Genomic DNA, 13,633 nt, shown 5'->3' with positions numbered 1-13,633 from the left:
TATTCTATTTGTTTCTCTTTTAGAAATTAACTACCAGACCTACCCTGAACGATTACTGTCGACCAAAATGGCAGACTTTCTAGCTTTGATTTGTTTTTTATTCAACCCTTTCAACCTAGCTGTTTTCTGTTTATATTCTATTTGTTTCTCTTTTAGAAATTAACTACCAGACCTAACCCAGATCTACCCTGGACAATTAATACCGACCAAAATGGCGGAATTTCTAGCTTTGATTTGTTGTTTATTCAACCCTTTCAACTTGGGTTTTTTCTGTTTATGTTCTATTTGTTTCTCTTTTAGAAATGAACTATATCGACCCTCTGCACTCTGTGTCGTCTTGTTGCAAAATGTAGGAACGGGAATAGCGTGACGTTAAATAGTCTAACTTTGGAAACGCGTCTTTCGTAACTTTCGTAACTTATTTTCCTTTCCAAGTTCAGTGGAATCTCGATAATTACAGGAAGACAGGGTTGATAAGTCACGCTAATAATTCACGCAACTATCAAGGTTTCAAATCCAATAAGAAAGGCTAATATAAACAAGTTTATTCTTGCTACCCGTGGTCGGTGCTACCTGTTACTTCCACTTCCAGCTTCACTCGCTACTAATCTCTTCCATTTGTCAACACAGTGCAACTAAGAAGGTCTTCACGCAATCATCGAGGATCTACTGTGTTTGCGTTTGGCTTGCACTATCCTCGTTGGTTGCCACCGTGTTGCTTCACTAGTCCATACGGTGGAAAGAGAGTGCTGAAGAGGTTGGTGACGTGGTAATTCGCAGAAGGGCTATTTAATATCCGATTACCCGGCAACCAAAGATATGGCTAAAATTGTCTGATGGCTAATTAGTGTCCATTTACCACTCGTGGCAATCGGCATGTGAGGATTTCTAATCGATCTAAATGGTATTTGTCGTGGCCATAAGACGGGTGACAAAGTAACCTAACGTATTCATTATTTTATATTCACGTAGTTATATATGTTTTTGGGAATTAGCGAATGTCTTTGTTTATACAAATTAGTTACGTTTCATGACAAATACGTATGAATACATATTCTATTTTTCTGCGAAATTAGATTACGTAAGATTTATGTGAATTGAGTATTAAGAATAAAGTGTTTAAAGTATTATTGAATTTGACTTATGAAGCTTCATTTATAAGTCATTATAAGTTATTAATTAAAAGTATCTCTTGCAATATACATACATATTTCTACGCTATTATGCGTGGACTTTATGCATTTGTTTCGTGAATATGATTAACAAATGCACAATTTATATAGTATACACTAATTTCATAAATTAATACAGCAACATTATTATTTAATTTTGCATGAACGGGTTCAATCTAGTAACTATTGTCTTATTCTGCACGATTCAAATTAATTAATTCCCAAATTCCTAGCAATCAGATTTCCATTCATTCAAGAACAGTTTTTTATCCCACACTGAAAGAGACGAATGTTCTCTACCTCGCAGGAATGCTCGCTGACATTTCTATTAGCGAATTATCTGAAACCTCACTTCCTTTCGCATCGAATGCATTATTGGTCAATGAATGATGATATATTTAGCAATATTTAACAACTCCTCCAGTGATATTACATTCAGTAGCGATCCATTCGGTGAATTGAGAATTCGAGGAATTTGAATGCAACATGGAAAAGAGGCCCTCGCGTTCAGCAAATAATAGCTCGTCATGCGGGGGATTTATAATGACGGGCTGCACGCGGCCAAGCCACCTTTATCGTTCATTAGGTGCCGTGCTAACCCCGGATGCAGACACACGAGGAAGGTACACGCACGCGCGGTGCACGCGTGCAAACTCTTACCTGGCCATCCGACGGTTTTTCAAGCGGCCAACCTTGCCGAGGCCGGCGCAAATGGAGGAAACGACAGCTTCCGGTCTTGCGTGTTTCACCTCTAACCGCTCTCGCGAAGTGGTTCGGTTGGTTTGCTTCATCAGCGATGCGTGTTGCTAGTGCTTGTTCACCTTTTAACCAAACTTCGTGGAAGTGCTATGATCGAACCGGCTCGCTTGCTGGTTTAAAATAGTAGCTGAAGTCATTCGTGGTCCTCCAAGTATAAAGTTTAGTGTATGACTATTTTCGATTTTACAGTTTCTGTCGCCTCGAGTGAGATAATAATACTCGAGTGTTAAAATGTCCATAAAGGAAACGTGTTATTTCTTCTACCTTTCTCTATGCAGAAATATTATTAATTAATTAAATTCAAGAAAATACATATTGTTTATATAGAAATATTATCGAGGCACTTAATTGGATAGAAGAAATCGCGTCTTCTTCATATAAAAATATTCTTAATGTTAATAGATAGGAGAAATTAAATGCTTGCTCTATGGTAATAAATGTTTTAATTACTCGAGTATTATTACTTTCATGTTGCAACAGGCAATTTCTCAAGCTTAACTGTTAATCAAATATATTTTACATTTCATTGAATTACTGTTTCAGTTTCTTAGGAACGACAAGATATCCAGGCATACTATGTACTAATGAAAGAAAATGAATGATATAATAATTCTTTTTTGTTAGCTCGATTTTTCATAGGGATAGAAAGTTTACGACTGTATTTAATTAAACAGAAATTCTTGATACACAGTGTACTCATCTGCCTACCTAGGCAAACTGTAATTAGTTTGTCCTTTCAATTATCAAGATGTTTTAGTTCCACTAAGGATTAATAAGACGTATGAAAAATGAAGATGTTAAGATGAAAGAAAACAGCCAACGTAAAAAATCTTGCGTTCGTTAATTAGGATCGAAAGAGGATAAATCCATCATTGTTCCCTCCTTTATACCTGGAACAGAAATGGACACAAGCCTATTCAAACAGTAAACGAAGAATAAAAGTATAGCGACCCATTCCCTACACTCATTTCATTAACCCTTTGTGGTTGTATCAAATTTAGACGGGGGTGTCGACTGATCGGAATTAATTTCCGAAGAACGATACATAATATGCAAGATTATGAAGGATAAACAAGATTTGTTAGTTCTTTTGTGAACTTTAGATATATGTTTACACAATAATGTGTTTTAATGTAATTTGTTTATGGTAGTATTTTTTGATAACTTTCTTCTTGCCATTTTGGAGTATTGTTTTTTAAATATCTTAAGAAGCAAGAAAAATCTTGAGATTTTGACAAGATTGGCAACACAGTTCAAAATGTGCAAAGAAGTTAATATGAATTATTTGATTTATTGGAAACAAAATTGATAAAATATAGCAATTTTTGATCTTGAACTATGTTAAATTGTACTAAATACCTAAATAATAAAATAAAAATTCTTTAGGAACTCGAAGAAATAATTTTATGTACTGTAATATTTGTTTGGCACGGCAAAGCATAGAAATAAAAGAATCAAAACATTGCAAATAGGAACATTGCATTGGAACGTCTCAGTGTATAATGGACGGAGGAGTGGTTAGAAGTTGAAATAGAGTTCAAACATTGATCATTAGAATACCTAGCACACAGTTCTTAGCTGGTGTTAGAAACAATCCGTGGTCCGAGTGTGAAATATCGTAACGAGTTGTTAATACGAGCTCTAACAATAACATGTCGTCGCACCTCGAAGTTTAACTCACCTGTCACGAAAACTTAACTGTTCAAAGCAGAGATCATTCATTTTGCAAACCATACTTCCAAGTCCTAGTCATTTCGGACCCTGTCGTGGAATTTGTCTTTCTTAATTCCATAAATCATCAAACGATCCAAACGAAAGTGTAGTCGTCTCGCCTAATGAGACACCTCCGCACGTATAACTAGAAAATTTCAGCAATTAATCATACTCGTCGTTCTTCATTTAGACATTACCGACGCCATTCGCGAGCAACGATATTCCTCGTACGTAGGAGCAACGTCTTCGAATGTTTGAAGACAAACAGCTGGCGATTTAGAAACAATTCACGTGCCGGCTCGTATTCCCGCTGGCTTCGACAGCCATAACCGCGGCCAATTTTTCACCTGTCCGCAAATAACTAGGAAGAGCGCAAGAAACGATCTGCAAACAATAGTTCGGCGCTTCGGGAGTTCCGGAATTCGAGTTATGATATTTGTCGTACGTGACTTGGCCGCGCTACCGCGCTCGTAAAAGTTGCGGTTGAGATGTATCTCCTCGAGGAAACGTGCAGGAATGCGATGGAAACGGTCAGATATTATTTTACGAGCTTTCCTTACGACAGCCGTAAATCAAATGTCGGCTCGAAACGCGCTAGAAAGTTTTAATTAAGAACGCTTCGGTCTGCCTCCGCACTTTTCATTCTCACCGATGTTTACTGCGGCTTCGTAGCCTCCCTGCGATTTTTCCAATGCAAATTGCATAATTAATTTATTAATTTGAAGAGTTTCAAGATTAGGAATTATACGTGCAACAATTTAGTAAAATTGGTTTGCAGAAGGTATATAGATATACATAGATTCTCAATGGTATAAGAGTAATTAATTAATTCTAATGAAAATCTAAACACTATCTTTGCAATCTACCATAAGGTTAATTGAATCAGTATGATGTCTAACTGTTGCACTTTGAATTGAAAACAATATACCATAAATTCGTAAACATCCGAAACCTACTTATTATCTTATTAATAGTGAGTCATGATTACTGAGTAGTCTCTTACTCGTCTGAATACCCATATAGGTATATTAGGTACGCAAAAAAATTCCAATCTTTAATGTACAAAATTCAATCATTATTTAATAACAAACTAAAAGATATCAATCTACGAAACATTTCCATTTTTCACCGCTTATAAGGCTTTTATGTAGAAACTTATTTTTCTATTTAATATTTGTTTTTCATTGTTCTTGAACAAATTGGAAAATGGTAAAAATATGTGATTTTATTACTTTTGCTTGTTATTTAAATCGACCAATTTTCAGCCGACAAAAACATGTTCAACAAGATTTGTACTAAGAATTGGCTACTATGGAGCTACATTGGTATCATTTAAATTTTGTGCGTGTTGTTGTCCGTTAAAAACCAATTTTATTTTGTATATACCATATATGAATTATATACAAAAGTTCGAAAACTTGATCAGTCGTGGTAGGATTAATATTAAAAACCGAATGTCGACGCTGCACGACCGTAAAATAATATTTAATAATAGTTACGGTTGTGCGAAATCCTCAGCTCGCTTTTTTCCACGCCTAATATTATTCTTTTGTGAACGAATAATTGAGAAGTGGGCACACGAAGCAGTACATCGATCCAGAGATTTTCTGTATCCATAGTTGGCGATTGGTAATAGGGAAACTGACAAAGGCCCATAAAACGTACGAGGAATTCATTTTCTTAAGTGTTTGGAAGGCCGAGACAATAAACGTCCGCGGCGCCCGCCGTAGGAGATGGATGTATCAAGAAAAATGAGAGTCGGTTTCCTGTTGAAAGATACTATCTAATAGAATTTTCATGGGAAGCTGTAAATATTCCACGTTGGCGCGATGAAGACATTGGACAATGACTGTCGCAGGAATGGCTTTTACGATCCATGTTCTTGCTTATTTTTTGTGTGTAATCGTAGTGAAACTAAACCAATTTCGGAATTCCATTATCCGTGCCGACAGGGGCTATGAAAACAAATTAGTTTGTATTTTTAAACCTTTCTGGATGCGTCGTTAACGACAATGCAATTTATCTGTCGATTTCATATTCTAACACAAGTAAAATACTAACAGATTGAAATTAGAAAATTGCCTCATGGTATAGGTGTATGGTACACTGTAGAAAGTATGCATGCAGATTGAATGGAATTATAGTGTCCACATTACAATTTCCTTGTTCAGTAATAACCATAAATTCTGATTAAAGACTGGTCTGGATTATCTGTGAGTCCCTTATCGAGAAATTAAGTAGTTTATCTCTCTGCTGTTGATTATTTTACTTAATGAGTTTTAGTATTTATTTTCAGGAACAGCGTTTACTTGACAAACAGAAACAGTATGTTTGAGAGCCATGGAAAGTGATAAATGATTTTATTGATCGCCGAGTAGTGTAATACGTTCTGGAATCGGATTACTCGGTGATACAATTTATTGCAACGGTGAAACTTCTATATTATTAACTGTTTTATTATAAAACATTACCCGTCATATTCCTGACATTTTTCTGATTACAAAGAGACCAAACACGACGTGATTCGCAACATATTTACTTGTAACAACTTATTATGTATCATATATCGTAGAACACTAACTAAAAAAAGATGCATGGTAAATATCGTCTGAATTGTATCGTGTTTGGTCTCATTTTAATCAGAAAAATATCAGGAATATGATGTTAAAAGTTTTACAACAAAAAAGTTAATAATAAAAGAGTTTCACTGTTGCATTAAATTGTCTCACCGACATATGTTTTCGCTCGACTGGTGTTTTCGCTCCGTCTTCTTTTTTATTCGTTATACTTCCCTACGTTCAAAGCTCGTCGACAAACATCAGAGAATATACGAACTCTACGATAAACGCACAGGGCCGGTCCCGAGTTTGTGCAATTATGGAGACTTTACCGTATAACTAAACAACGTCATTTAAAACATTTTCGACTGCCATATAATAAAAGTGCATTTACAGTAGCAAAATTGGATCCTAGCCAGAACGACTTCAATACGTCTGTCTCAGAGTTCAACTCTCTAACCATCCAGCATCCAAGTAACCATCCTAGTCGCAAATAAGCCAACGCTCGGAGCAAATTCGCATCCGTGGACCCATAAAGCTACCAGTACACGCTCGCATCGATGGCGAAATCACGAGAGCATCGCATGCAACCATCCTGAACCTCGGCTCGATCCTATCCTCCAACAAATTCGGCCATGTGCGCGAGTTACAGCCGCCATAAAATGCCGGCCATTTAACGATGGCAAGAATTTATTGGATATTTTTGGTAGCTAATGTGGCCACTGACCTCTCCCCACCCTTTCGTTCCTTTTTTCCACTTCCACGTGATCCTTTCGTCTCGTCTTTCGCCCCCTTTTTTCTGACCCTTCCAACGATCATCCCTCCCCCGTCGTCCTTTCCATTCGTGCTCGATGCTTCTGTACTTCTCACGCGCGGCAGATACGCGTCTCTCTGATCGAGCATGTAGATAATGGTGGCAGGACGGGTTCATTTATTGAGCGTAAATCTCCTCACCGTCTAGCGCCGCTCTCAGCCACCGTGTAATCGCGTCCTACGGTTATCCCTCTTAACGTATTTCATCGAAATTCCTGGTGTCGAAAGACACCGTTTACACGGGCCGACGTTAAGGAAGCTTTACGACGTACCCTCGGCTACCGCCTCGTTACGAAACCGGTGTTAGGAGGCGGCATGGGGCTCCCGACGTTGCGAGGAAAACGTACGAGCCTGGCCGTGCGATTCAGCGCGGATTTATCGGTACGACGCATGCGCCAAAATACGAGCCGGGGGATCTAGCGGTGACGCAAGGACGCGGGAAACCGTGACTTTTAAGCGGCGAAGTTGGCTGGATTCGGTAATCGAGAGATAGGCAGAAGTGGGCATAATTTATTGGATCCTTTTTTGGGGGCGTATAGGAGGAAGAATTCTTCTGGAATATACTCTTTGACGGTTTCGTGATACATTCTGCTGATCTGGTTAAGCATCTTAACACATTGTATGCGAGACCTATTATAATAAAATAAATATATAATAAAATTCTGAAGCTGGACAAAGTATGTTTCGAAATATCAATGTTGTAAATATCTACTGCATAAAATAAGAAGATTTTCATAATTTTGTCATAACCAGGAATAGAATTTGAAGTAACGTGAATTCACGTTAGCGGTCGCGAATGTTAATGAATACTTTGAGATCAACTAACAATGACAATTTGTATAAATTGTATAGAATGATTAGGTGATATTGAGAAAATTTGCAGCGAATATACAGATGAATGAACTTTTCAATTTCCCCTATTTTTATCGTACGTTAATATAACGAGATGTAAATATAATTAACGCGGGAAAATTGTTGTGTTTTAGGTGAGGTGTCAGGTGAAAACGTGTCCGCGGGTTCTGGACCACGTGGAGGCGATCGCGAAGAGGCGACTGACTTAGACACACACACGGAAAACAACGACGGGGCCACCCTGGCCGCCAACACAGCGGTCGACGCTAGGGGCGGAAGCCCCCAAGGTGCCCACCTCTCTGGTGCAACTACCCCTAGGCCACCTAGGAGTCGGAGGCGGCAGAATCAGAATGGTCTCAACACTACTCAAGTAAGTTCAGTAAATAGTGTAGGAGTCTAAACGAAAAATATAAAGCACGGAGATTCGAACCCACGATCCTCGGATCCACCGCTTTACATACACGACCAATCTCGTACCCTACGTTTCACGTTGTCGTTTGACTTCTTATTATTGAGAATGGGAGGCGCGGATACTACAATAGCGTTTGCAGAAGGCTGCATTGATTATCAATTAAAAAATGACTTGAGGAAAAATTCAAAGGCACTTTTGAATTTTGATATATATATAACGATGTTACATCGTCAGTTGATATAAGAAACTAGACAAATATATGTCACTCTGAAAAATAGAGTATTTATTTGGTTATTAATATTATACATTATGTACGCTATTTACAATATTCACAACATAATTTTACCTGAAAAATAGAGGAATGACAATATAATTCTCTCTATTATATTTTATATTCACTCCTGTTTACAACGTAAAATGGTTATTTATATCTTATTAGCTTATTTATGCCAGTGTTCTCTATTTCTCCGTTCTTCTGTTTCTAATTTTCAATCCTCCTCACAGAGCGCGCTGAGTAATTAACGCGCGTAATTCAGATTAAAGAAAGTACACGTTCTTTATGTATATTCATCGAATTACATTAGTATTCAGAACTGTCCTACCTGCCAAAAATCAACACGGACTTTCCAGACAACCCAACAGTATACTATACAGGGTGTACCAATAATGTTGGAGGTCCTTGAAAAGGGTGGTTCGGGAGGTGATTTGAAACAACCTTTTCCTTACCGAAAATGTTGTCCGAGGCTTCGTTACGGAGATATTAACAGAAAACCCCGGACCAATCGGAACGCGAGTACGCCGGCGGAGGGCGGTCCCTAGCGCGTAGCCTACGCCTACCGTGGGCGGGGTCCACCGGTATACTCGCGCTCCGATTGGTCGGGGTTTTCAATTAATATCTCCTTAACGAAGCCTCGGACAACATTTTCGGTAAGGAAAAGGTTGTTTCAAATCACCTCCCGAACCACCCTTTTCAAGGACCTCCAACATTATTGGTACACCCTGTATAGTATACTGGTGGGTTGTCTGGAAAGTCCGTGTTGACTTTTGGTAGGTAGGACACTTCTGAATACTAATGTAATTCGATAAATATATATATATCAAAATTCAAAAGTGCCTTTGAAGTTTTCCTTAAAATCGGTACGAACTTCCTGTACAACCCAATACTATACATACGTCACAATCACAAATGTACACCATATTTATTTTGTTAACATAAATTTATGTAAGTGTAATTCAAGCTTAACCTTATGACCTACGAGTTACTGTAGGATCGTGCGTGCCATAATCTCCGACTCGTGTTTTTCATTTTCAATTCAAATTCTGTACCACAAGTTTCACACGTTGTTATAGATTAACATTTTCGCTGCGGATGACACACATGTGCGTCCAACTGAGCCCTTGCCATGTGCGGATTGAAAATACATGGTTCTTTTTCTTATTTTTCAGTTTTCATTTCTTTTGTTCGGCAATCATATTATATATAAAATAAGTTATTACAAATATATGTTTTTCAAAATAATCAGATTAGAACATTTGTAAGAAATTTGTCATTGAAAGAAATATCATAATTCCAGCGATTGGGTACTTATTTTCGTCCGCAGCGAAAGTGTTAAAGGATTAATATTCACATGTCGCGTGAAGATTTACACACAAGCCTACAAAATAACACAGTCACGGCCATAAAAATAATATCAAAGTACTGCTGAAATCTATGAAAAACGATTTTCCTTATAAAATCCTTATAAGCGGTTATATATAACCCCGAAAAGGAGTCTCAAAGCTATCACCAAGCAGTCCCCGAACAAATCTGCTGTCCACCATGGCAACCAAGAACTCGAATCCTTGCGCAAGGTCCAAAAAGCAAGTACGTACAGCGGTCCTCTCGCTATTTGCCTTCCGACAAATAACCGAAAGGTTCGCGTGGAGTGTTTGATCGGCACGTGTGGTGAGCAGGAGGATTTCTCGCAGCAGAGGTCGTCGGTCGAAGCGGTAGCCGTGTACTCGTGCTCACGAGGGGCCTTCGTTCGAACCTGTCCTGACCAGTGCTCTATGACAGCGATGTCAACCGAAGCTGCACTGTCATCTCGTCGCTGACATCCGTGCGAGCCGTTCGACGCTTCTGTAAACGAAAAAAAAAAGAAGCGACGGTTCGGTGGCCGGGAAATATCGATGGTCATCGTTCAGAAAGAACGACCGACGAATGACACATGGAAATTCTTGCTGGCTACTATCTTTCGCCGTGAGTCGAATGAAGATCTCCGCGCGGAGACAACGACGAGGAGAGAGACTAGACACGAAGGAATTTAGTAGGTCGAGCAGGTCGAGTCGCAGGGTTCTTGATTCGTTTGTTACTGGTACAGGTATACTGATATTTGTGAGCATTTGTTTCGATTCTTTGATACTCGGAAATACAGTGGGATATGTTATATTTAATATTAAGGGGTTAGTCGCAGAAAAATGAAAACGGACAGTTTCTTGTGTGTGTGTTTTTAAGGTATGAAATAATAATTTTTAGTAATGAAATTTAAATATATTACAAAGTGCTTCTTAAAGAAATATAAGAAAATGTTTGTTTTACAAAAAGGTTAATTCATTTCATCATAACAGACCAAAAGGTAGATTTAGAAAATGTATCAGACCAACCCTGATCGAAGGATTTTTTATTTTCTCATATACTTTTCTTTTTATTCTCTATTTGATCAATTAATTTTATAGTGAAAATTCAACTCTAACTTCAAATGTACGCTATTTTCTATTCAATTAATTTTGTCTAAAATTCTCAGTCTCTTTGAGAGGTTATGAAATATTATTGTTCTTATTCTCAAAGCTTCAAGACAACACATTAACAAAAAGAAAATGAATTTTCTGACATTACTGGAGTGGCCTTGTACATACATCTTATCAAGGAACTTGATCAGGCAAATTTGCTGCACTTTTTCAACGGCGGTTCTGCGTCGGAAAGTGTTCCAGCGTGGAAGATTGATGCAAGAAAACCGCGAAGAAAGCCGTAGTAACGATATCTCCGGTCTCGAATAGACGCTGAAAAGGACGCAGGGACTCTTCGGTGTTTTCTTTCGCAAGAAGCTGGCAATAGACGAAGAGCAGAGCCATTTGAAACGTATACACGGGGATCGTGTCTACGTCGCGAGACCCGGAGCGGCCCCTTGTCAGGAAGAGGTCTCGAGGCGAGAAAGAGATTTACCGTGGCCTCTCCGAGCGGCTCCTCGGACTCCTCAGGGACCCTATTCTACGCCAATCGAGTCTCGTTCTTCTTAGTGTCACGCCGCGTTTCTCGCAACCGAAGAGGAGTCAACTCTTACGCCACGCGTTGCCTTCATTACCATATCTTAGATGCAATCTGTTCCCGGGAATTAATGCACGGGGATATTTCCTGTTAGGTTGGATGCTTCCCCAAGTGAAAACGAACGGGTTCGCAATGACGTTTTCAATGACCAAGGACGCGAGCCGCTAGGGTGCTTGATTCCCGCGTTGACCTTGATACTATCGGAATCGTGAGCGATTTCTTACCGTTTTTTAACCGACTTCAAAAAGGAGGTTACTCGATTTGATATGTATATCTTTTGTTTTTGTTTTTTATTTTAGTAGCTCTTGGAAATTTGCATTTGCAGAACAACGATTCAAATACCACGTGTCATTCGAAATGAATCTTTTCTTGGTTGATTCATTTTTTTATTTTTTGTGATAGTTCTAACGGCGCGGGGAATATTACTTAATTTAGGTTTTTGTTGACATTAGAAAAGTGAAGGTGTACCAATATTATTGTACAACGTAATGTACGTTTTGTTACTTGGTTTATGTCTTCAGTAGGCAAAAATATAATTTGAGAAAATCATACGAAGATTAGACTTGACTCGACTTGTTGCCTGTCAAAAATATGTTTCCACTGCCATTTTTATTTCTCACTTTCGTTTATTATAAGCTGCATCAAAGTTTTTATACCATTCTGTTTATGATAGGCCAAAAGTAGTAACAATTTTATTGTCAGAAGTTCAAGCGTTTTTTTTTTTTTTTTTTATTAAAGTGAGAATACGTAATATCTGCGATAACACTAAAAATTGAAGTGTCAAACTGCTTTGCACGTTTTTACGACTTATCCCTTCGACAAGCTTAAACTGTAATTTTATTTAGCTAGCACGCTAGATGAATAAACTGTAGATGTTTATGCAAATTCATATTTCCATAAATATGGACAAGGAGATAAAATTTAGATAAAAGTATCCAAGTATACTAACCCTTTTCAGCAAAGAACCATACTAATCTTGTGTGATCTTCTGTAGACTGAAAAGATTTAAGCCATTAAATAATGGTAATAGATTCTAAGATTAGTGTAATAATAGAAAGTGATCTAAAATATGTGATTATACGTTAGTAACGTTTGTAATTATAAGTTATATAAGCAGATATGAACAAGTGGGTGAAATATCTACGTGTTGGATTTTTCAAAGACAAAGTGTTGAATATTGTTATTTTTTCCTGTAACGGATTGGAGTAATTACCAAATAGTCAAAGATATATATAAATATATAGATATATAGAAATATTTTAGAAATTGTGTTTAAGTGTAATTACTAATTAGGCATTCTCGATTATTAACATGTTTCAAAAGCAATACTCCAAAAAAAAATATATATATATACATATGTCGAATTGAGAGAATTGACATCCTTCTTTTCAAAGTCGGTTAAAAAATGGCAAGAAGAAAGTTATCAAAAGATAACTCACCACGAAGAAGAACCATCCCTATCAAGGACCTCCAACATTTTTGGGACACCCTGTATATCTAAATTTCACAAAATAATTAAATTGCATATTAAATAATATGCATATGACATTAGAAAAGCGAAGGTGTACCAATATTATCAAGATTATGAAGGGTAAACAAGATTTATTATGTATCACTGCTCGTTCTTCGGAAATTAATTTCGATCAGTAAGACATCCATGTTTAAATTTAATACGATCGCAAAGGGTTCATGAGGTATCCTTTTTTCTTTTGTTTCAGGTCAAAACAGAGCGCCTCACGCCAGACAATAATTCAACGTCTTCGAGAAGCGTGACGCCGTCGTCGTCTAGCCATCCAGGAACGCCGCCAAATGCTACCCCTTTGGGTGGACCTGAGGGCCCACCACCACCCTACCACCTCAAGCACATGGAGCAGATGATGGAACAAAACTGTAGCGATTTCATGAGAAGGCTTGCTGCCAAGTACAATAACGCCAACCCTAACGAGTGAGTTGTCTCCCTTCTTTTTCTTGGAAATGAACGTTCTGATGCTTCCATGGTTCGAGTTATAGTCAACACTCGCAGAAACTTCTGAGATCGTTCTGGAGGAGT

At 38.0% G+C, this 13,633-nt stretch overlaps 1 protein-coding gene across 12 annotated transcripts in view; it reads left to right on the top strand.

Annotated features, from left to right (window-relative positions):
• LOC128879548 (uncharacterized) overlaps positions 1-13,633 on the top strand; it is a 533,296-nt gene that overhangs the window by 400,244 nt on the left and 119,419 nt on the right. For all 12 annotated transcript variants that reach the window (XM_054128806.1, XM_054128810.1, XM_054128805.1 and 9 more), the window contains 2 exons: positions 8,002-8,237; positions 13,302-13,528. In XM_054128806.1, the coding sequence (XP_053984781.1) occupies positions 8,002-8,237; positions 13,302-13,528 (463 nt within the window). The remainder of the gene's footprint in view (positions 1-8,001; positions 8,238-13,301; positions 13,529-13,633) is intronic.

Source organism: Hylaeus volcanicus, chromosome 7 (assembly GCF_026283585.1).
Source record: "Hylaeus volcanicus isolate JK05 chromosome 7, UHH_iyHylVolc1.0_haploid, whole genome shotgun sequence".
NCBI classification, from domain to species: domain Eukaryota; kingdom Metazoa; phylum Arthropoda; class Insecta; order Hymenoptera; family Colletidae; genus Hylaeus; species Hylaeus volcanicus.
This window is presented reverse-complemented; position numbering and strand designations above follow the sequence as displayed.